Here is a 23,560-nt window from a genome sequence, read left to right on the forward strand (position 1 = left end):
ATCGTTAATAAAAAAAAAAGAACGTAAACCCTACTTTCACAATTTTCCACCTATTTTCTAATTTTTTTTGAAAGATTCATGGTGATCTTTCTTTCTACCTAATTGGATCATCCAACGTTTAAGTCAGAGAGCGTTTCTTGGTAGGAGAAGAGGAAGAGGAATATAAAGATAATAGAGAGTTTAGGAATGTCGATATTAGAGATGCTTCAGTCAATAGAGGACTCATATCTTTCTTATAGGGGCTCATAGCCTATTTATAGTTGCAGGATTCCAAATATTCTGCAAATTGTATCTTAACAACTTCGAGTCGTGTTGTAATCGTCTAGGATTGAAATGTAATCACCCAAATATTCCGCATAATCTTCGGAGGTTATTATGATAATCTTCATCTATGGCTTGATGGAGAAAATAGTTTCCTATATAGGGCTGGAAAACTGCTAGCCAAGGTGAGAGGATTTAGATCATCATGGAGCTTATGCCGGGCTAAAAGAGTGTTCGAGTTATGAGGCTTCGAGAAATTATTGGTTGGACCATATCTGCTGCTGAGCTAATGGACCAGTCCAATCATGAAGCAATATGAACAAAGACAAACAAAAAGGAAATAAGCACAATACCAGCGCATTTGTGTAGGTTGCTTCGTGGTTGGACTGGTCCACCAACTCATCGGTGGATGTGGTCCAACTAAAACTTTCATGTGAGGCTTTATCACGAAGGTCTTTTTATCTATTCATCCGCCTTCACGACCTGAATGAAGTCAATTTAGTTCGAGGGAGTGCCACATCAGCTTTAAGTTGAACCAACAGGATGATGCCATGTCATTAGGCTCGTTTTCCCGGCACAAACGTATACGCCGAATAAATGCGGTACATGAATCGGCCGCTGCCCCATGATGGGTGGCAATAGATCTCTTTGGGTTCCGGAGTCGGGTTCTGGAGTTTTCCCCACACAAACAGTCGATCACATGTATGGTGATCCAACGGTCATGATGAACCTACCACATCACATTATTAATGATCCCTCCCGCGAAATACTCTTGTTTAAACTTATTCCTCTAGGACACTACAACGAGGTCGAGAATTCTTAGATACACGCCATTTTATGACAAGAACTCTCCTTTCACCCTATTTTGCTAGGAGACAGTTTAAAGTGCGTGTATTCGAAAAAAGGAGTACTTTTATCAACTTTCTTGTTTTAACCTCTGCGCAATATGAGGAGGGCGAGGGAAGGCTTGGAGAGGAGGTGGTCGTTAGAATAAAACTCGCGGTTACCATCGCCGGAGAGACCGGCTGGGGCTTTTTCTCTCTCCTCTCGTCCTCGTCCTCCTCCTTCAGTGGCGGTCTCAGAGGGCAGGAAGGTAGGGCTAGGGTTTGGATTTTGGTTTCGACGGGCGGGGGGATGGGCACTCTCCAGACCTGGCGGAAGGCCTACGGAGCCATCAAGGACTCCACCAAGGTCGGCCTTGCCAAGGTCAACAGCGAATTCAAGGTTCGTCGCATTCCTCCTTTCGATCTCTTCTTCTTCTTCTTCTTCTTTTCTCTAGTTCTTTGAATTTGATCGGTTTCTGGCGTCTGATCTGTTCTTGCTCGTGTTTTCTTGATTGATTTGATGGAAGGATCTGGACATTGCGATCGTGAAGGCGACGAACCATGTCGAGTGCCCCCCGAAGGAACGGCATGTTAGAAGTGAGTTGATTTGGTGCCGGATTGTCGATTGCTGGTTTATTTTCTTTATTTACCAATTGGAATTTGTCATTTTTTGGTCCATGATGGTGAAATTTGGTTGGTAGATTATTAATTTGTTGTGATTGATAAATTAATCTTGAAATTTTTGAATATTTGTTATCCGAGTTCTTCTGTAAATCGGAGTATGATTTCAAGTTTCAGCTTTTTTGGTAATTAGGTAGATATCTATATTTAATGGTTTTATTTTTTTTAATTTTTTTCTCCAGAAATATTTGCTGCTACATCGGCAGTTCGCCCGCGGGGTGATATAGCTTATTGCATATATGCCCTTGCGAGAAGGCTATCCAAGACACGCAACTGGACGGTATTTTTATTCTTCTTCGGAAAAGAAAGAATCGTTTTAATTTAATATGTATATCGCTGCAACATATTGTTAGTGATATTTTATTTTGTTATTGGGGATGTGCTGTAACTATATACCCATAGCCAGTTGATTAACTAGCTTTTTTTCCCCAATTCTGTAGGCTATAGATCTGATCATCTGAAAATGTGTTGCTTGTAAAAGAAGGTCATTCGTGTTTGTGGCTGATGGTTAGCATAACAAAATGGGGAGGGAGATGGTGTCTGGCATGACAAGGTTCAGTTTAAGTGAAAACTCGTCTTGGTCTTCCTATTTTTCTGCAAAACTGTTTGCAAGAATAATCTTTTTAAAATCTTCTTCGACAAATACAAGGCAATTTATTTTTCAAATCTTTATGCTTTCTCTTTGGAAGAAAGAATACCGATATTAAATGTGCAAAATAGGTAGAGTACAGGCATTATGTTAAGGTGGTTTACAGAACAAAAACAAATATAAAAGATAAGGTGCCTGCTAAGTTTTACTTGTTTGAAACTATGCTTTTGGTGCACAATTGTTTCTTATTATTGAAAATTTTCTTTTACATAGTATTTTAATCATGCTACGTGATTGATAGAAATAGACTTCATAAATATTTAGACCTTGAATTTGTTGAGGGGAGTGTTTGGGGTAGGAGTGTTGGTGACAGTTTAATATAAGTCTTGGAATGAATAAACTCCTCGATTTGGATCACAGTTGCCAGGAAACACGTGTTCCATTCGGCCCAGTGTTTTCTGGAAAAATGACTAGGAACTAGATATAATTCAGTTTCTCCAGGAGGAATGGACAAGAAACACACTGTGAAATGACTGGAGTAACAAAGAAAAAACTCATGGAATTACAGGAAATGCGTGCAAATATTTAGGATGCACCTGATGCATCAAAAAATTATAAAATTCTGTGACTTTTACATGCTTTAATGTTGCAAGTTATGATTTGATAATATGAGGAAATTGTGGAACTAAATTTCATAGAAGCCTTAAAACCATGAAGTTAGGAATTTTGCACTTTGAGAAAAGTTTACCAAGTTCAGATTTTTCTCTCCTGGAAACTTATATATGTTTTTTTTTTTTTTTTTTGATGAAAACTTCTACATGTTTTCCATTTTTCATTTCTGAACCTTCTCTTTTTGACAACCAGAAAGGATGAAGTTGTGATTTTGATATTAAAAACCTTCAAACACAGCCTTGTAATTATTGAAAAACACTGCAATGTACCCACTCCCACATATTCTGATAAGCTGCTCTGATTCCTTGATGGGACCTTTATTTCCTGCTTCTCATTGATGTAACGTTTTCCATACCTGTTTCCCTTGGGGTATATTTGATTACAAGGAAATACATGGAAAAAGAAAAGGAAAAAGATAATATGTTCTATGGAAAAGGAAATATTTTCTAGAGATCTATAAATAAGCTTTCCAAAATTGTCATTTTTTGTTGAAATAAAGTAATGGAAAACTAAATTTTTCCTAGAGAATTAAGTTTTTCTGACAAGCAATTGAACTTACCTGTAGTGGTAGTTAGTACATTATTAGCATAGTTTGACCTTTTCATTAGCATAGCTTTTAATAGGAATTACAGTTGACATTATTTTAATTGTGCATTGATGAATTTGTTCATTCCTGTCAAAGTCCTATGCAGCTTCATTTCTTTCTTAACGATAGTTTGTATTTTAATATTTTTTTGACCATTGTTAACTATTCATATACAAGGTTGACAATAATCAATATGATAGTTGTTGCTCTTGGCTTGTCATCTAAGTTGGATTACTTTTGGGTCTGCAAGTATCTTGGTACAGATATAGGTTTTAGGAAAAGATTATGTTATTCTCTAAACCGCTCTTTACTGAACTCTTATATGGGGTATATGATGTTTATATTACTAACAGTTAATAAAGAATTATAATTTTTTGATATACTTTTTAACTTTCATGGTGGTCAAAGCTAACTCTTTGATTTCAATGGGTAAATGATCTTTCACTGTGCTCCATCATCCTTTAACATGACTTGTTCCCATTGCAGATGGGATGAACTTACACCAATTAAATCTTTAGTTAATTCTAGAGCTTTAAATCAGTTGAATTTGAGCTTCATATAATTATCATGTGTAATGAAGTTTTAGCAACTATCAGATTTAGCAAAGTTAGTATAGTGTGACAGTGTCCATCTCTCTTCCAGATGAATAATTATATGTTGATGAAATTCCACAGGTTGCATTGAAAGCATTAATAGTTATTCACAGGATATTGAGAGAGGGTGATCCTACATTCAGAGAGGAGATGTTGAATTATTCTCATAGAGGAAATATTTTACAAATCTCAAACTTCAAGGATGATTCAAGTCCTTTAGGTTAATTTCTATGACTCTGTCTGCTACATATATATGTTTGTATTTACCAGAGAAACTTTGGTTTTGTTCATGCCATTTTTTCCCCTTGTAGCTTGGGATTGCTCTGCATGGGTCCGAACTTATGCGCTCTTCCTAGAGGAACGGCTCGAGTGTTTTAGGGTTTTAAAATATGATATTGAATCAGAGCGCCTGATGAGGTCTCCTCAGGGGGCTCCCAAGGTGCTTTGGATGTTTTGTATTTTTCCTGATTTTATGTGATGTAATAAAAATCATTATAATTTTATTCTTCTGTTTTCATTTTCAATGCAAATTTTCAGGGGCATAGTAGAACAAGGACTTTAGGTTGCGTGGATTTGCTAGAGCAGTTGCCGGCCTTGCAAAAGCTATTATTTCGCCTTGTCAGCTGCCAGGTGGTGATTCATGCATAACCATTATATTTTAATATTAGTAAAATTGAAGAATTGTCAATTAGTTGTATATCTGATACCTGCTTCTTCACTTCATTCTATTTATCTCTTTTTCCTGATTTACCATCTTCATTTATTGTAGCCTGAAGGAGCAGCATGCGGAAACTACCTTATTCAGTATGCACTAGCTCTGGTATGCATTCCTTTTATCTTTTTTAAAGCAATCTAATTATTGTGATAAGCATTAGATTATGCATCACTATGATCTAGAAGTAGGTTTTTTTAAAAAAAATTGAATTATCTTTACTAATTTTAATTGTATTAGCAGTCCAACTGTAGTTTAGGTATTCTATTACTCAGTATCATTCTCTTTTCAGTTGATTTTTAATGTTATTTTGCAGAATGAGTTTAAAACCAGACCGTGGCTTTCTAAGTTGTCTTATGACTTTTTGGTGATTTATGTGTCCTTTAGTTTTTTTTAGGATCAAGAGTTTGTTTTAAGTAGGAAGTGTGAGGATTCGAACTTTGATAATACAATTAGCTAGGAAGATTTAATTGTATATTTGTATTATTAGTAGCATGGTTGCAAGATTAATATCAGAAGTCTTCAGATGCACGTTTAAAGGAATGACAAATCTGAATAAGTATTCAGTAGTGGTCTCAGAATTTCTTTTTTCCTATTTTCTTATGGTGTCGGACTCCGTGTTTTGAAGTGATGACTCCAACAACAAATAAAGATGTGTAGACTGCTGTGGATGGTGAGGATCCAAGCCAGTTATTTCTTTTCTTCATATTGTATTAACATTTTGTTTTATTTTTTAATTTGTCTTCTGTAATTCTTAAACTAAGCCCTTTGAAACCATTTTATTTTCTGGAGTTTTAAAATTTGTACCATAAAGTACCTTCTAAAATAGCAAAGCCGTTAGTTGCAATCCCTTTACACTTCACTTTTAATTGAAACTCAGTTCCTTTCAGAAAATTTCAAAATCCTGAACTTGTGTTACATTTTTTGCGAGTTTTAGAAACCTTATTCTAATCTTTTCCCATCCCTATTGCGGTCTTAATTCTAACCTGGGTCCTTACATGGGAAGTACATGTGACATTAATTAAGCTTTTCAATCACCTAAACCTCAACCCTAGCCCATATTTCCTTATTTTCTTTTATAGAGGATTTTTTTTTCTAATATGTTAGATTTCCATTTTGATCTCTGTTTTCTTTCTCATTATCACGAGGCTATGTGTGCCAGGATGCTGTTTCCATATCTTTTCTGGTTTATTTGGTAGGAAAAGGAAAAGAGTAATTTTTCAAAGATCAAGAAAAAAGTGCCTTTTCTCCTTGATATAGGCTTAGAGAGTGTTTCGATCTTTCTTCTCTCTTAGCATTGGTCTGCCAAATAGTCCAAGGATTTCCCTGTTACTAATTTTGCCTAACGTTTGCCAACCATTGTCTCTATCAACTGAGGTTGGTCAAACTTTTGTTTGTCCATTTCATGTGAATGTCGGGCAAATCATGTTCTTTTTTATCCTTTCTTTATACTCTTCCTCACTTTACAGGTTCTTAAAATAGCTACTCCCACATTATACCCTGTGAAAAAGAAAAGGATGAAAAGAAGTAATCAGGATTGACTAGGATGCACTTACTATACAAAGGAATCATTTTATTTCTCAGATATAAAAATGAAACTTATGGCATTTTCCAATCTTTGTTATTTAGGTTTTGAAAGAGAGCTTCAAAATCTACTGTGCGATTAATGATGGGATCATCAATCTCGTAGATATGGTATTATCATTTTAACTGGTTACATATCTTTTTTATTGGTGCTGGGATCTCCAATCTCTAGCTTTCTTTCTCCATTCAACCTCTTAATTTGATGCAGTTCTTTGAGATGTCAAAATATGATGCCATCAAAGCCCTAGATATCTATAAAAGAGCCGGGCAGCAGGTATCAGTTTTTCTTCTCAAAAATCTTGTTGCATTTGTGGCAGAGAAATGCCATCAAAACAGAAGTCTTAGTTGAAATTATCTCATTGATGATTTTACTTGGCAGAGAAATTATCTTTTATTGAGCTTTGTCTTATGATTCTTCACAGGCAGAAAATCTTTCTGATTTCTATGAGTTTTGCAAGTGTTTGGATCTTGCCAGGAATTTTCAGTTTCCAACTCTCAGACAGGTTTTACTTACTTCCCTTTTTTCATGTATGGTTATATACATTTCTTAATTAACAAGCTCCAACCCACTTATATGGGGTTTATATAAGGCTGAACTAGACTCTTTACGGTTAAGTATTCTAGAACTGGTTCTAAATGTGATTTCAACCATTGAATTGGTGCCATGTTCCGATTAAGGCATCTTTAGACGAGAGAGGAGCTTGCAGTGAAATTTAGAAGGCCAGTTGGCAGGTCTGGAGACCTACTTGCCAATTGATGGGTAGATTATTTTATTTATCCACCATTTTGCTGCTTATGGTGATTTCTTTTGCGGATTGACCTTTTCCACAGCCACCTCCTTCATTTGTAGCAACAATGGAGGAATACGTTAGAGAAGCACCTCGAGTCGGTTCTGAATCAAGCAAGGCACTTGTAAGTACATTCAAGTTTGGAATGTATGAAACTTATTTTAGATTTCTGTACTGGTATTACAGTTTTGAGCTGCTAGTAGTTTGATGATATTCTTTAGTATATTTTCCATGTTTTGCATTTAGAGTTTAAGAATGCTACTGGTGATTGAGATGTCAAAGTATTTATTTTTCAACTTAAAAGGGAAACCAATTCCTATTACGGGTAGAAAGATACAAATTGAAACAAATAGTTCTCGTGGTCCAGAATCCAAAAAATTAGAGTGTGGAACATTGAATAGCTTGTATCCATAGAACATCTGACGTGACATAGATAATAAATAAATAGGAGTTATTTACATATATATCCTATTTATTTTATTTTCGGGTTGCTAACTCAACGGTAGAGTACTCGGCTTTTAAGTGCGACTATGATCTTTTACACATTTGGATGAAGCAACAGATTCGTCCAGACTATTGGTAGAGTCTATAAGACCACGACTGATCCTCAAAGGTAATGAATGGAAAAAACAGCATGTCGTAATAAAATATTATAATTTTGTTTTAAGTGAAAATCTTCTCATTCTTCCTTGCTTCTTGGTCATGGATTGATGAAGATAGCTTGATCATGTCCTTTCTTTATACTATTTCTTTTGCCTTCTCAGATACTTAGATTTTCCCATTCAACGGCTTTTGTGTGATCTCCTTGATTAATGTTTTTAGATATAGATTTTGCAGTGAACCTAATTTTTGAATTGTTGGCGTCAGTGAGTTTATTAATAGTTTTACTAGACGTGTAGTGTGTGTGACGGAATCAAGAAATTGAGTATTTGATAGATGGATGTGATCCCACCAATGAAATCCTTGGAGACCAGGTTTTTTATGGATATTATATTATATAAATTAATTTATACACCTATTAGTGGTGGTTGTGCTTTGTGTTTTCTTTTTGAAAAAATAATATGGAGCTACAGCATAAAGAGAGCACCTTGACATAAGATTTCATTTTCATATTTATTACGCTTATTGGACTGGACTGTTTAAATTTTCTCATTCTTAAGGTGTTTGGTCATGGCTTCATGAAAGGCCCATATATCAGTCATTAACAATCTGTTCTGGTTTATTAAGTTCTTTGGCATTCATATTGTCTTTCTTTTTTCCCGCCTCTGCTTATTTCTTCTGAGAGAAGGCTCAGTTAAACTAAGGTGCACTTGATATGGTTAATTGTAATAATGAACCTTGAAGTTTGCAACTCTCATACACTTTTTTTTTTGTCTTTCTTGATTAGCTTGCTGGAAGGATTATGTCATTTCAATTCATAATTAGTCTCTCTCCTGTTACTATCAGTAGGAAATAAAGTAAAAAGAATATACATATGCGTATTTCTTACATAATGGCATTCTTCTGATAGAGGCTTTTCAGGAACATGTATAAATTAATTGTAACTTAATCTTCACCAATTTTGAATAGGAATATCAAGAAACAAACTTACTAACTTACAATCAAGAAGAAGAAGAAGCTCCTCCTCCTTCAGAGAGTGAAAAAGCTCCTGTGGAAGAGGAGAAAGAGCCTCCTTCAGAGGCCGAAGAACCACCAGAAACTACCCCTAAGCCTGAAACTCAACCTGCGACTACTGGAGATTTATTGGTGGTTTTCTTATCTCCTTTTATATCTTATTTTGCGATGGGTCTACGATTCAAGATTTAAAGTCATCTCTCCTGTCATCATGCAGGGTTTGGACGAAATTAATCCTGCCGCAGCTGAGCTTGAGCAAAGCAATGCATTGGCTCTAGCCATCATCGAGCCTGGTAGTTCTCTGCAATTTTTACTGATCTTTAAATCAAGCCTCGATTTTTGCAGTCATTGATGTGCCTAGTGTTAACTATGTGCAAATGGAGATCTGTTTCCGTTTTGTTATACTTGAATATGAGGGCGTGCCTCAACCAAAGAAATTCATGCGCAAGCACAAAAAATCTTTTAATTTAGATATTTGATCCTCTCTGCTTTTCACTAGTAGATGAGCAGATCTATTATTCTTTTCTGCATAATTTAACATTGTTTTGTTTATTTGCAGGGGATGGTTCAAAGCCCACAGCAACTCGTGACTTGCTTGGTGGTGGAACTGATTCTTCAGGATGGGAGTTAGCACTGGTCACTACTCCAAGCAGCAACACCAGCTATGTGGTTGAAAGCAAATTGGTTTGCAATTCTTGCGCTTTATCATACTTCATTCCATTTATTGAAATTTCACTCAAACTTTTCTATAACGATTTACCAAATTCATCATTTCTGTGCGAATTCAGTTCCATAGGAAATAGAGATCATTTATTTAGTCTAGTTTACGAAGCTGGTAAAGTTTCCAGGGACATGAATCCCCAATTCTGATTCAGTTATATTGTTTGGCGCGAACAGGCTGGTGGGTTTGACAAGCTCTTGCTTGATAGCCTGTATGAAGATGCATCCAGGAGACAACAGATTGGGGCAGATGCCAATCCATTCAACTCCAGGGACCCGTTTGCCATGTCCAACAGCATCGCACCTCCGCCCAATGTCCAGATGGCTTTAATGGCGCAGCAGCAACAACAGTATTATTATCAGCAGCAACAGCAGCAACAACAACAACAGCAGTACCATCAGCAGCAGCATATGATGATGGTTCCACACACTTCTCAACCTCAATATCCTTATCCCCAGATGGGCTCTGCAAATCCTTTCAGCGATCCATTTGGCAGCTTCCCTCAAGGTGCTCCACAACAAGGAAACTCAAATTTGATTTGAGAAGGTCATTTCCTGTTTCCCCTTCCCCTTCCCCTTCCACCCCCCCCCCCCCCCCCCCCCCCCCCCCCCCCCCCCCCCCTTCAAAAGCATTGTATTTTTTTCCCTATTTTTTATAATATTATTCTAAAAGGTCACCCTGTGGTGCATTGAGTGGAGCTTCTTGTATAGTCGAGCCTGTTATAGAGGTTTCTCATGGCCAAGTATTCTTTCATTCTTTGTAATCGGTAAATCATTGTCTACCGATCCAGGACTCCATTTGGCTGTATTCATGATACTTTGGCAAACATAATAGTGCACTTTGATATATGCCGGCGTCTGACAGTTTTATTATCATTCATTCTGTTCTAACATAGCAAGACCATTCAGGATTTCACCTCATTCATCCGCTTCCTCGTCTAGCCTGGCAAGAGGCTTTCAATAAATTCATCCCAAAAGTGTGCAACAATTACTTGAGTTTTTATTGTTTTGAGGATCGTTTTTGTTGTGTGACAAAAGATATCTGTTCTACCGACCCATGAACAAAATCTGTTGACGTTGGATGTCATGTTACCATCACACTCTGTTTTCTACTAACATTGGTCGCAAGATTAGCCGACTGACGCATGTTTCCTAGTCCGTGGTGCAAGTTTTAGTAGAGCAGAGTGAGTGGTGATTGGGACATGTTCTATTGATGGTTTTTCATTTCTATGACAAAACCATGATGATACTTGATGATGCTGTCCTACAACACAAAATGAGCATATATGATCTAATCTTGATGGAATCCACCCAATAGGAACAAAACTTACTACTTGGCATTGAAGGGCAGGCTCATATGTGACATCCATGAACTACATGCATCTCAATGCCCCTTTTCTCTTCTCATCCAGCAAATCCAATGGTGCTAGTCTTACCCAAAAAAATGATCATATATGATCTAATCTTGATGGAATCCACCCAATAGGAACAAAACTTACTACCTGCCATTGAAGCCTTGTGCAGGCTCGTATGCGACATCCATGAACTACATGCACCCTCGTTGCATGTGAAAGTATCGAACAAGTGCATAGATGTACATCTGGAGACACCCAGCGACATAATGTCACGAAGAGAGCTACCGTACGAGCCATTCATATCAGATTTACGCATTTCTTTTGAACCATCTTTACAAAAACAAGCTAAATTCATTAGCGCAACTAGATAATTATGAATCATCATACTCAAATTTAGTTTCTCTTCTAGATCAGGCACTACATTCAAAATTCAGCCAAGTACTAGAGATGGTAGTGTAACACGGATCAAAAAAAAGTAAAAAAAATTGCACGTCAGCGTATAACTTATTTGTATCACAAAACCATTATTCCAATAATACGGACACATGAATCAACAACCAGTTCATGCGTATGGTAGGGCCTCCTTTCCCGCATACATTTTGTATACGGGACAATCCGTACGGGAGCATTGGAAAACACTGGGCGCCGGATACCATTACCAGCTCGCGACCCACTGGAAAGACTGGAATCTCTCGTGCCCCCTTAGAAGAGCCGCGCATTATTCCAACCACCGGGTGACCCAAACCCAGGTGTCTTACACGCTTCCTTCTCGGAACCAACCACAAACTCGAACCCTCGAGATCGCCCATTCCCTATAAATAATTAAATACCTCCCTTTCCTGTTTTTGGCCTGTCGTTTCTTCTCCATATCCCCCTCTGTTCTCTCTCGCTCTCTCTTGCCCGTTGCAATGGCGCGCATCCTTTCTCAAACCCTTGCCCGGCAGTCCCAAACCCTAGTCCACGATCCAACCAGAGCGCGCCTCCTCCCGCCGCCGCCCAACCGCCTCGAGGGCCACCGCGGCCGGGCAAGCCGGCCGGAGAAGGCCCTGCTCGTGGAGGTGGACCTGGAGACGGAGGCGGCCGGGCCGGATGTGGAGGTCCTTGGGATGCGCCGCCTCGAGGACGCCATCCACGGGATTATTGTCCGCCGATCCGCCCCCGACTGGCTCCCCTTCATCCCGGGCGCCTCCTACTGGGTCCCGCCGCGGAAGCGGCCCTACGGCGTGGTGGAGCTCATCGGCAGGCTCGCGAATCCGATGACGGAAGAGGAGGTCCTCTCGCTCACTAGCGTCCGCGGCTGGCCCTCGTCCGCCTTTTTCGTGGAAGGTAGCGTTGCGAGATGTCAGATCCCTTTCTTAGATGGTTTCGTAGATTGGCTGATTTCTTCATTGATGATTTAATCATAAAAAAATATTTTTTAGCTAATTATCTGTTAATCTATTCAGTATAAGAATTTATTTCATTATTCCTGGTGAAATTGACAACCTTTTTCTTGAATGGCGTGGGACGTTATTCTGCGATTCTATTTTGGAGTTTCTGCTGGTTCATTTGGACTACTGATGGACGATAATAATGGCTTTTGGTTTGTGTTTGGTGACCATATTGATCTATAGATTTGAGGAAAAGAGTGGTGTTTCAGGCAGGTCTCTGGGAAATCCTATTATTTGATGCTACAATTCTGTTTACAAGATGGGTTTGTAGCGTTTCGTTTTGGTGATTATAAAGGTCTAGATTTTCTTCATCTCCAAAAAATTGTGTAATGGAATATTAGTTGAATGAAATATATCCGGACTTCCTACAAAAAAGAAAGAATAGATTCTTAAAGTCGGAGGTTCCTCTTTTTCTGGGCAGAAATCTACTTATTTGGATCTTTGTATTAGATTTGCTTTCTATAATATCATTTGGGAGCAGACTAGGTCACCTCATGGTGCAATGTTGTGCTGATGCATGCATGTTGAGTATTACCCTGTTTATATTGGATGTGTGTCATGATAGACATGGCTCTTTGAACAACATATTCAGTGGCTGTTATCAATTTGGCATATATTTATATATATAAATATATATAGAATATGGCCTACTATTTAACTACAAGGCAGCTGTTTTTCGTTTTTGGTATATATAACTGCTTTGGGCAATATGTGTTAGGGGTTGTTATTGCTGTTTCTTGAATCATATAGCTTGGGATTTGTCTATAAATTTCCTATGTTCCCCAAAATTCCTGGTAAACTGTAGAAGGGATTGGTTCATACCTCTTAGCATTAGTCTCTTGTGGCAATACTGCAAGGTGATCGGTATTTCACCAGCTCAGTGAGTATTACGAATAACTCATCTGAGGATATATCTGTTTCAATCTCATATTTGAAACTTACACAGGTGATGAATCTCAAAATGTCTTTCACAAATGGTGCCATTGGAGCTTATCTATCAAGACCACTTGGATTGCTCAAGTGGAAATAGGGCCGTTTGAAGCTATGAAGTTCGACCATGCTGTCTTATTCTAAAAAGCTGTATAACTAAAAAAATTTCTTTTTTTTTTTTTGTCTCTCATCCCTAAATTATTGAGGATACATTTTTGCTAAATGCTTCCCAAGTCCCAACGTCTGAATACTGATATGAAGAGTAGATACTATTTTTATTGGTTCTCTATCTTTAACCTATGACAAGTTGCAATAAATTCTTTTCCTCAATTTGCTCTCCTACTTTTCTAGATGTGGCAAGCACCACAAAATTATCCCGGTAATTTAAAATTTGGAATTTATGGACTCGCGATACATTGACCATCCTTGTTCTGTTATCCACAAGTTATCTTGGTAACAACTAGCCTGATGTACTTTGAGGACCTATACAAGCATGTGTTTAGTCCAACATTGGTTATTTGCTTGGTAGATGTTGGATACTTATACATGATAAAGAAACTCAAATAATACCTTTCGGCTAGCCTTTTTGAGTAAGGTCTTGGGTTATGACAAATGGTATTAGAGCGGACCAGCCTATGGCTTATGTGGACAAGAGGACGCTGCAACATAGATATATTTGAGCTGACCATGAGCTGATCATGATATTTGTGATTGAATTTGGATTTTTAGTCTGGCGAGGACGTTAGGGCTTAAACGGGCATAGTATGTGATGAGCCATGTTGGCGTGTGTTTAGTCTCACATCGGTTATTTGCTAGGTAGATTTTGAGTACTTATATAAGATCAATGAACCCAAATAATACCTTTCGACTAGCCTTTTTGAGTGAAGTCTTGAGTTGTGATTAATGGTATCAACCTGTGGGTTATGGGTCCACCATGCTTCCGCTGCCCCACTCTGATAATATATAAGTACCCAAGATCCCGAGACTTGTGGATTAATCATAACTCAGAACCTTACCCAAAAAGGCTAATCAAAAAGTATTATTTGGGTTCTTTGATTCTATATAGGTACTCAAGATCTATCCAGCGAATAACTGATGTGGAACTAAACACACGCCTGCATGGGTCATCACATGAGGCTGGTTAAAAATAGTAGGGTTGCTTTTGTTGGCAAGTTGGCATATCTAATTCTTTGTGATGTTTCTTTTATCATTCTTGTAACTTAATAGTTATTATGATTTTATTCTTCATGAAGTTAAAGTTGATTGTTATGGAGTCCATCATCAGTATAAATTTAAAGATTTTGGGATTTAATTGAAATGTTCCAATAATATGTCTTTCTTTTTTTGGGTGGAAAAAAGTTCCAATAATATGTCAAGAAGAAAAAGAAAATTAGAATTACATGATTGTTTGGTTGTAGTTCGAAGTGAAACAGGTAACTAAAACTTGGGGACATGTTCCAGGTAAAGGAAGTGTTTGATGCAACATAGGCCATGCATAAAACATGCTCGAGGGAAGTAATACAGCCTATAATGTGAAGCACCATTTTTTCCCTAGGGGTTGGGGAAGGGAGAGGAGTGTTATTCATTCATTCTTTTTTTTTTGTGTGTGTGTGTGTGTGTGTGTGTTTGGGTGGGGGGTTATTTATTTATAATATTTGGGGAGTGCGGAAGGTGGATGCTGGGATGAGGTGAGAGTTTCTCAAAATCAAGATGAATCATGATTGAAATATACAAATTCTTGGTTCGAAATTGAGAAAGAGGATTTAATAATTTAAATTGTCAGAAAGATGATTCATTTGTTGTTTCATAGCCATGCACAAAGCATGTTTCTTTCTTGTTTCTTTTGTGCTTAGAAAAAAAACTCTACTGTTACAAGGAATCACCTTTGATTCATGTGTTCCATTTGTAAACATTAAAGAACAAACGAAGAGGTGAGATGTTTATCCCATCCTTCTACTAGTAGTTACTTTTTTGTTGTAGGTACTTTGACTCATTACTTCATGAATTACAGGCGTGTCTCCACATCCAGCGAAGAAGGGCCTGGAGAAAGCTTCTGCACAGTCTGATGATGAAGAAAGCTGACTGGTATCGGACTGAGAAGCAGGGTGAGTAATTTTTGTTGGCATCCATTAGGATTAGCCATCATCTTATTTTTAGTTCCATGGATTTGACGGGGAGATAACTTCCCTGCATTGGATTTATGGCAGTACAATGATGATATATTAGCGTTGTGAATATAAATGAGCGAGTTAGGGAGTCATCAATTAGTTGTTTCATTGTGCATTCCTGTCAATCTTTCTGGTTTGCGGACAATATAAACAGAGACAAACTTGTTCTTCTGTGCAAGTTGAAATTGGGGCATATCAGAATTCAATATCTGGCATTGGCTCTGTTAGTTCTGGTTGGCTACCAGGAGGTTGAACCATCTCTCTCTAATGTGCAGGCTCTGCGGCAATGTAGATTTTGGATAATGCTAAGCCCTCCAGAAGCTCAGTGCAAGTTGTACATATAGGGAGGAAGGGAGGCTGACGACGGATGGGATGCCCATGAAGATCACCCTCCTTTACCTTGATGCCCGATAAAGATCAATAATGTAATTTAACTGTGTTGGTGTTCTCTGAATTTAATGCATAAAATATCTGATTTTTCTTTATTTGTCTTGCATGATATAGTTGAGATTGGCATGTGAGAAGCAGGCAGGTCTTGGATTCATTATGTGATTTGGAAAGTATGCTTTGCTATTGTATCTAATGTTGGGCGTTAGGAAGCAACCATGATTAGAATAAGGAAGCTTATGGCCCATGTTGTTAATTTTTCTATCAGTGAAAAGATGATCGGTTAGTGATGTAGCTGGCTGTGCTTATGCGAGAGCAGTGTGAGTAATCGATGTAGAAAAAAAAAACAAAAAACAAAACAAAAAACGGTTCCTTAATTTAATGAAAGTGAAATTTTGTTGCTAGAGGATCTAGGACATGATGCTGTGTCTGTTGGGGGGTTACAACTGCGCAATCCAACAGAAGATCGGTCATAAGTTACAACTGAAGGATAGGGGTGGGTTGATGGAGAGGAGCGAGTTGGTACGGTCAAAATTCCAGATGGCAAGAATGATGCGTGTTATTAGTTGCGATCAAAATTCTACACCATTTGGATGCAGTCGTTGGGACTCTATTCTAGAAGAGATTGTGGGTTGATTGTGACTTTATTTTGCGTTAAGGAGTTGGCTTGTGGTGTCCTGCAAACCGGCGACACCATGCACGAGCTTCGTGCTGACCATGCAAGGATGTGCCATGGAAAATATTTCTTTGGTTTGGCAGCGTGTCATGACCTAGTCTCACTACAGCTCGTTCGATATCCTGGCTGCCTCGCCGAGGTTTCGGTTTGAAGTTAAATGCTACGTTCTTCCTCTTTGGCGACATGAGAAAAGGATTGTTTGCACCTGTTCTGCCATATGAAACGTTTTACCTATCAGGTGGCATGAGAGAAACCATTGCAAACAACTTATGATAATTAGCATCATACATTTAGAACTTCTCAATACATTTATAACTGGAAAAAGATCGAACTCGATCGCTTGGATCCTTTCCATTGTTCTCACAAGAAGAGGAGAAGCCACCGGGCGACTAGCATTTTGCTGGATTAGCCTCCAATATGACAGGCATCTGGCACATTCTCTGCAGTTCTCAGGGCTCCTTGAAAAATGTTGTTTCATATTCACATGCAACACTAATCAAAATTATAAAACAAGGCAAAAGAATTACTTTGAACAAACACCTGGAGTAAAGGACAGCAATGCTGGAAGAAATGTGCAAGTTTATTACCATGTGGATCCTTGATCCTTGACATCCCAAGCTTGATACATTTCTGCAAGTTTTGGTCATGAAGGTCGTCATTCTCCATATCAAAAGCAAGAAAACAGGCAATCCTGGGCTTGACAATATAATTTAACTTTCTATAACTTGCTTTATTGCGAAGCGCATGTAGAATTAGCATATTTTTTATATGCATGAGTTTAAGAAGAAATCGTTCTGCAATGCACTCTGTAGTTGATGCTCCTTGTTGCTTTAGATAATTAGTCTGATCTGAAGTTGCTTTTACGTGTTAGTTCTACTTAAGGAAAAATTCTAATCAAAGGTTGCTAAACACTAACTACTGGTTTTTACCGAAGAAAGACTTTGATTGCATTAAGTAGCAAATAATTTTCTAATATGATGGCTTTTTATGAAGGAATTGGTGAATTTTTGTAGCTCTTCCAAAAGCATCAATTGTTAATTACTCGGCTCTCTCTTGGTGATTTTGTTTTCGTTTCCCATGTGCTGCCGTGATCGAGCGGGAGTCGAGCTACAATTGCTCTCCTAATTCAGTATCTCATTAGTATATAATGTCTACAATTTCGAAGCCGGGAGTCGAGCTGCAATTGCTCTTCTAATTCAATATTTTAATAGAATATGATATTTGCAATTTCGAAGCTATAGATTGGATGGTTTCGGACAATTTTGGAGATATCTTGTTAGATTGAAAAAATAACAATGTAAATATAATGTCGGTTTATTAGCCTGGGTATGAGAATTTTTTTTCCAATATAAATTTTTATTTGCCCGCAGAAACCAATCGTAACCGTCCAATCACAGCCCCTCTCGCCCTCTGAGAATCAGAGTCCCAGTTCCTCGTAACCGCCTTTCTTCCCCTCGGGTATAAATAAAAGAAGGGAATACCGACGTGCGCGTCTTTCCATCTCCGTTGGTCTCGCGGCGGCGGCAAGGAGCGATCTTGGATACCGATAGGGGAAGGGTAAGGGAAGAGAAGGGATGGCGGCGTACGACGAGGTGGAGATCGAGGACATGGAGTGGAACGAGGAGCTGCAGGTGTTCACGTACCCGTGCCCCTGCGGCGACCTGTTCCAGATCACGAGGGAGGACCTCCGCGCCGGCGAGGAGATCGCCCGCTGCCCCAGCTGCTCCCTCTTCATCACCGTCATCTATAACCCCGAGGATTTCCCCGATCCCGAGAGGAAGCAACCCCCGCCCTCAAGCGTCAGCCCTAAATTGGTCGTCGCTTGAGCTGCATCGGTTCTAGTCGGCTCTCAGGTTAGGGCTTCTTGGACTGATTTTGATGTTTTCCTGGGATGATTAGCGGATTCGGTGCTTTACCTTGTTCTATTCTCTCTTGATAGGAATCAACGGCCTTAATAGGCGTTCTCTATCCTCCAAACACAAAATTACTTTACAATTTGATTTTATCGAAGCGTATAATATTAGATTTGATGGAGAATTTAGTTTGAACTTGAATTTATACCATCTTTGTCTGCATAAATATGGAGATTGTACTAGCGTTTATTGGCTTCTGGAGAACAATGGTATGGAGGCCTTTAAGGAGGAGTACCTCCTATAAACAACATAACAAGAATCTCTCCTTGTAAATCTTACATGTTTTAAGTGTAAACGAAGTATAATTTGGTCTCCATTTATCTTTGTTTCAGAGGACACAGGGTTTTGTAGACAAGGGTTCTTATTTCAGATAAGAAATAAGGTGTACTGTGAAAGTTGCTTTCAGAATATTGGACTGGGTGGTCATTCACAATTTCAACTTTATAGAATTCTTTCGAGTTTTCACTCAAGATCACTTAAAAACTTTTAAAGGAGCTTGTTTACTATTATTACTAGGAGTTTGGGTCAAGCAAAAGGGAACAACACAATCAATTGTGAACCAGGAGAACCTTTTTCCATCCATATGGGTCATGGTTCAAGTTATATTTCACCAAGGTCTAAAATATTTTATGGTTGGCACGCACATCTTTCTTGCTGAGGTAGCTTTGTACAAGAGGAGTGCTTTCCATTAGATGTCGGAGCCAGTGAGGGGTCTGCTTTATCAGTTCTGGGGTTTCGGTTTTTGCATATTGTGCAAGCATAGATATACCTGCGGAGTTGAAAAGAGCCTAGATAGTCAGACAAGAGAGCAAAGATTTATCTAGGGAGACATAATTATATCCGCAGGATAAATTATAGGTTAGAAGTTCCGCCCAAATGTCTGTTTCTAATTTACTAATGTGCCTAGTCAGTAAGTTGCTGCCCTCACCTAGGAGAAAAGATATTAGCGAACGCTGTTGTCTATTTTTGTTCCAAGCCACATAGTTAGCTTGCTACTTGATATCCACGCAACTAATTGGAAAAATGTAATGTTGGAAGTGTATGTAATTTTTTTCCGTTATGCTATGACTTATGTTCTGAAGCTTTACCCCATTCCTTGCTTACTCCTAACCTAGCTATTCTCACATTGGATTTACCTCTTTCTCAGAAACAATGCAGGCTTCTTTATTAAACTTTGATAATGAGAAAATATTTTGAATATCTTGATAGAGTGGACGTTGATTTGTAGTTTCAGTGGTCGTTAAAATTATTTGATCTTAGCTTACCTTGTGAACCCTTTTTTTTTTTAATGAATAATATTGAAGCATGAACTGAAATCCTGCTGGCCATGATCTGGTAATTGATAATTATTAAAAAAAATATTAATTAGAACTCATAGGGTAACATGTATTCTCTCGCCTGATCATTGAGACTACATGCTAACATACATTTCTAGAGCACGATAGAGTACTGCAAGGTTTTTGAATGATTAACCCCATCATAATTTTTTAGAAGTTGATGTTATAATTAGATGTGCAGAATAAACTTTTTCCCTATGAAGCTGAAATTTTTTTTCTTTGCATCATATGTGTGGTATAAATCATATATTACTTTTTTTTAAAAAAAAATGACATGCATGGGCTTTTTTTTAAAGGAATGTGCTTTTAGATGCACAATCTTTCCATTTGTGAAGAATTTAAAGTTTGAACACACGCAATTTTTGGCATGTAGACTGAATCTTTTGAAGATGAAACAAAATTGAAATCGCTCTTATGAATGTAGTAGGAAATACACAATCCCCATTACGACTAGGTTGGCTCACAGAATTTATAACATAATTTTTTGTAACCAAATGCTCTTTCACCGACTTTGAAGCAGTGGTACTATCTTTGTTATTTTTCTTTCTTAATGCAAATTATTGTCAATGAAAGCTGGGGGAAGAGGAAATATAATGAAAGATAAAAGCCATTTTTGCTTGAAAGGAGGTTATGATGCTCTTCGCACACATGGTAATTGGAATCATTTGATATAATATTTCTACATCATAAAATCCTTCCACTGACTGTTGCTGATAAACCTATATATTGAAGCTTAAATGCAATTTGCATGTTCTGTTCTGACTTTTTTTATTTTTGTTGATGTAATATTCTGTTCTCGTCAAGATACCAGTTAAATAAAGTTTAGGATGTAATTGACCAATCTGTACCTTGCAGGAAGGAAAAAATGTGATGGGGCACTGCAGACATAGTGATAATTGGATGGATTTTTGACCATGAGGATGAGATCAAGTTTTTTTTTTTTTTTTTGCTTTTTTGAAATCTTAAAGTGGATCTAACGCCTTTTATTCTACGACCTATATTTTCATTTCAAACACATTATTGAAGGAGACTCAGTATGTATATCTACCTCTATGAAGTTTTGGAAATGTTTGTAAGAGTGGATAATGCTCTTTTTTGTTGAGTTGATAATATTGTTGTTTTTCACATGTCTTTGCTCGTCTATGCTTTTCTGATCCATATAGGGAATGGATTGTGAGCTATTTTCATGTTCGCAACCAGTCAAATGTGAAATTGTGGTTTGTCTCGTGTTTTGTAAAGTTATATATGTGAACTTTTTGAAGACGTGGTGCACTGATTTGAGCAAAAATATGATTTGATCGAGACGCAAGCATGTAAATTGCTTCCGGGTGCATGTGTTGATCTTTTTTTCCCAGAAAAAAGAGGATCTAAGTTGGACTTGTCTATCAGAAAGAAGTGCAGGTAGACTCACCTTAATGGTATTTGTTTTCCAAACCACGATCATTTAATCTTGTGTTCCTGATATCAGAACCTCTGATTGCAAGGCGGAAGGGTGTGAGAAGTGGGACAAGCCCAAGTTTGCATTCATCATAGACAAATATGCGTGATTATTCAGAAGATGATACTCACCTGTCAACATTTTACAGACAAAAACCTTCATATCTTGTTTTATTTGTTTGTCTCAGTCTTAAAGCTTGTGTTTATTACAGGCTCCAGTCTTACACTGTTTGCTTGGACTTCATGGTCTCACGGTTCTTTGTCAATCAGCAACTTTGACAATTTGTCAACTACGATTCGATGTTTGACAGTTGAAGTAAAATCCCAGGTTACCGTGCCTCAAGTAGATATCAGCGCGTGGGCGTGGCGTACAAAATTAATTTTGCAAATAGTCAACCTTTTTTTTTTTTTTTTGGCATCTGATTGCTTTTTCTCTGAAGAGCAGATCGTCCCCGACACAGCATGTAACGGTCAACTTTTCTGACTAAAGCAGAACTTTTTTTTTTTTTGTGATTTGTCAAAACTTGGGCATATGATTTTGTAGAACGAAAATAGAATTTATTTTTTAAAAAGTCAAATAAATAACAAATTATTTTTAATTATTTAACTTATTATCACTTCCATGACGTTAATGATGAAAAAAGTGAATAATATAATCTCTATAATGTTAGGCTTTGATCAATCAATCTGCAAGCCACCAATATTTTGGCACAACGAATCAAGCAAAATCGATCCTGGTGGACATGTTTTTAACTGCAGTGCTACAGTATTTTTTTTAAAATTATTTTGGTCAAAGATACTAAATTGCAGATGGGAGCACCCAATGGGTTCCGTAAAGTTTTAGCTTTTGCTGCTCAACAAATATAATATGATGGTTGTTCATACACTGGCTTATAAAGGATTAATATCCATCAACTAGTATATCTCAAGTTTTTTTTGAATACAGTTTTCAACTAACGTTTCTGTTAGGGGTGTAAAGGAGGCCCACAAACTTGTAGTCTTATACTGCTTAAGTAGTGGAAAGAATTGTGCTTATAAAGGATCTCCATTCTCTTTTCCTCGCGGGGCGCCTTTTGGACAAAGCCATAAGGGGTATCTCCCATCCTGAAAAGACGGAGGGGTCTCCCCAAAGTGGACAATACCTCGTGACAAGATGCAACCCCTTGTTCTGCTCTAACATATAGGGCGACTCGGGTGCGTGGACCTTCCTCCGTACAATCCTTCCCACTTGGGGGATAATTTTAGGGGTGTAAAGGGGGGCCACAAACCTTTAGTCCCATATTGCTTGAGTAATGGAAAAGATTGTGCTTATAAGGGTCTCCATCCTCTTTCTCTCGCGACGCACCTTTTGGACAAAGTTGTGAGAGGTATTTTCCGTCCTGGAAAGACGGGGGGTCTTTTCAAAACAGACAATACCTCGTGACGGGATGCAACCCCTTTTCCTACTCTAACAATTTCTATGGAGTTATTAACTGCTAAACATCACAGCGAGTCCTTCAAGTGCAACTAATCTCATTTAACTATTGTAGTTGATATGATACTCAATCATTATAAATTGCCCAAGATCCCCTTTATTCTAAAAATTCTCCTACCTTCCATCTTTTGGCTCATCCTGGATAAGATCCCAAGAGTTTCTAAAACTTCAATAGTACCAAATCTTTTCTTTCAAAACCCACTGCTGCTATCTGTGCCCTCTATAACACCACCAACATCAACATACCAAAGTTTCCTCCTTGCCGATAATGAGATATTTGAATCCTAAAACACATTAGGCAAGGACATACAAGTTTGAAGGGCTCAACAGATGAACCGTGGAGGATGTGCTTTATGTAGTTCGCATATGAAAGGATGATTTTTTTCAGAAACCTAGAGGAAAAAAAACAAGGATTTTTCTTATATATATTATACAATAATTCTAATATATATTGCATGAAATCATTATAATGCATATGCAAATGTATCTGAATATTGAAAAATTAAAATTAATTTAATTTAATCAAAATTCAAAATAGTCTCTTAATTATTTTTTTTATAGTGTGTTATATTTGCTCTCCTTTGCCTTTTGCTTGAAAGTTCTTAAACGTCTAAATATACTTTTTCTAGTAGTTTTTGAATTCTTTCTTTTAGCTAAATTGAGATTTTTTCTCATACTCCTCTCTTTCTTGTTCTCAAAGCCTAGTGACGTGAGAATTCGTTATTCTATCAAGTCTAGTATGTTTAAATCTTTTAAGAGGAAAACAAAATGAGGGTTGTTATACAAACATTTTTATCTTTGATAGAATATCTGATTATGGTTACATTTG

At 37.7% G+C, this 23,560-nt stretch overlaps 2 protein-coding genes and 1 pseudogene across 4 annotated transcripts; all 3 read left to right on the forward strand.

Annotated features, from left to right (window-relative positions):
• The first annotated feature begins 1,128 nt into the window (after window positions 1-1,128).
• On the forward strand, window positions 1,129-10,219 carry LOC120108620 (putative clathrin assembly protein At5g57200). Its single transcript, XM_039122278.3, has 15 exons — window positions 1,129-1,485; window positions 1,613-1,682; window positions 1,949-2,046; window positions 4,288-4,426; window positions 4,518-4,645; window positions 4,744-4,836; window positions 4,976-5,026; window positions 6,548-6,613; window positions 6,711-6,776; window positions 6,925-7,005; window positions 7,334-7,414; window positions 8,860-9,036; window positions 9,122-9,197; window positions 9,464-9,588; window positions 9,802-10,219. Exons 1-15 carry the CDS (start codon window positions 1,396-1,398, stop codon window positions 10,165-10,167), a joined length of 1,707 nt encoding a protein of 568 aa, XP_038978206.3. The 5' UTR covers window positions 1,129-1,395; the 3' UTR covers window positions 10,168-10,219.
• Window positions 10,220-11,773: 1,554 nt separating this feature from the next.
• Window positions 11,774-15,992, forward strand: LOC120111554 (uncharacterized). 2 transcript variants are annotated; one of them, XM_008783542.6, is made up of 3 exons: window positions 11,789-12,305; window positions 15,351-15,444; window positions 15,783-15,992. In XM_008783542.6, exons 1-2 carry the CDS (start codon window positions 11,888-11,890, stop codon window positions 15,419-15,421), a joined length of 489 nt encoding a protein of 162 aa, XP_008781764.1. In that variant the 5' UTR covers window positions 11,789-11,887; the 3' UTR covers window positions 15,422-15,444; window positions 15,783-15,992. The 2 variants fall into 2 exon arrangements, with proteins under 2 accessions (XP_088572348.2, XP_008781764.1); XM_088716222.2 differs by lacking the exons at window positions 15,351-15,444; window positions 15,783-15,992 and adding an exon at window positions 13,356-13,617 and having other exon boundaries at window positions 11,774-12,305.
• A 2,047-nt stretch (window positions 15,993-18,039) lies between these two features.
• On the forward strand, window positions 18,040-20,947 carry LOC103701478 (diphthamide biosynthesis protein 3 pseudogene; annotated as a pseudogene). Its single transcript, XR_015975431.2, has 2 exons — window positions 18,040-18,423; window positions 20,676-20,947. The product of XR_015975431.2 is annotated as a diphthamide biosynthesis protein 3 pseudogene (transcript).
• The last annotated feature ends 2,613 nt before the right edge of the window (window positions 20,948-23,560 follow it).

Source organism: Phoenix dactylifera, chromosome 2 (genome assembly GCF_051530095.1).
Source record: "Phoenix dactylifera cultivar Ajwa chromosome 2, Ajwa_hap1_PhDact_Kaust_v1.1, whole genome shotgun sequence".
Classification (NCBI taxonomy): Eukaryota; Viridiplantae; Streptophyta; class Magnoliopsida; order Arecales; family Arecaceae; genus Phoenix; species Phoenix dactylifera.

What these genes read in the sequence shown, in the direction of transcription:
- LOC120111554 (XM_088716222.2), top strand. Translation starts at nt 11,888, where the DNA reads ATGGCGCGCATCCTTTCTCAAACCCTTGCCCGGCAGTCCCAAACCCTA. An exon ending in GTCCGCCTTTTTCGTGGAAG is followed by an intron (nt 12,306 to 13,355) that starts GTAGCGTTGCGA and finishes AAACTTACACAG; the next exon opens with GTGATGAATCTCAAAATGTC.
- LOC120108620 (XM_039122278.3), top strand. Translation starts at nt 1,396, where the DNA reads ATGGGCACTCTCCAGACCTGGCGGAAGGCCTACGGAGCCATCAAGGAC. An exon ending in AGGTCAACAGCGAATTCAAG is followed by an intron (nt 1,486 to 1,612) that starts GTTCGTCGCATT and finishes ATTTGATGGAAG; the next exon opens with GATCTGGACATTGCGATCGT. An exon ending in CTGAATCAAGCAAGGCACTT is followed by an intron (nt 7,415 to 8,859) that starts GTAAGTACATTC and finishes AATTTTGAATAG; the next exon opens with GAATATCAAGAAACAAACTT.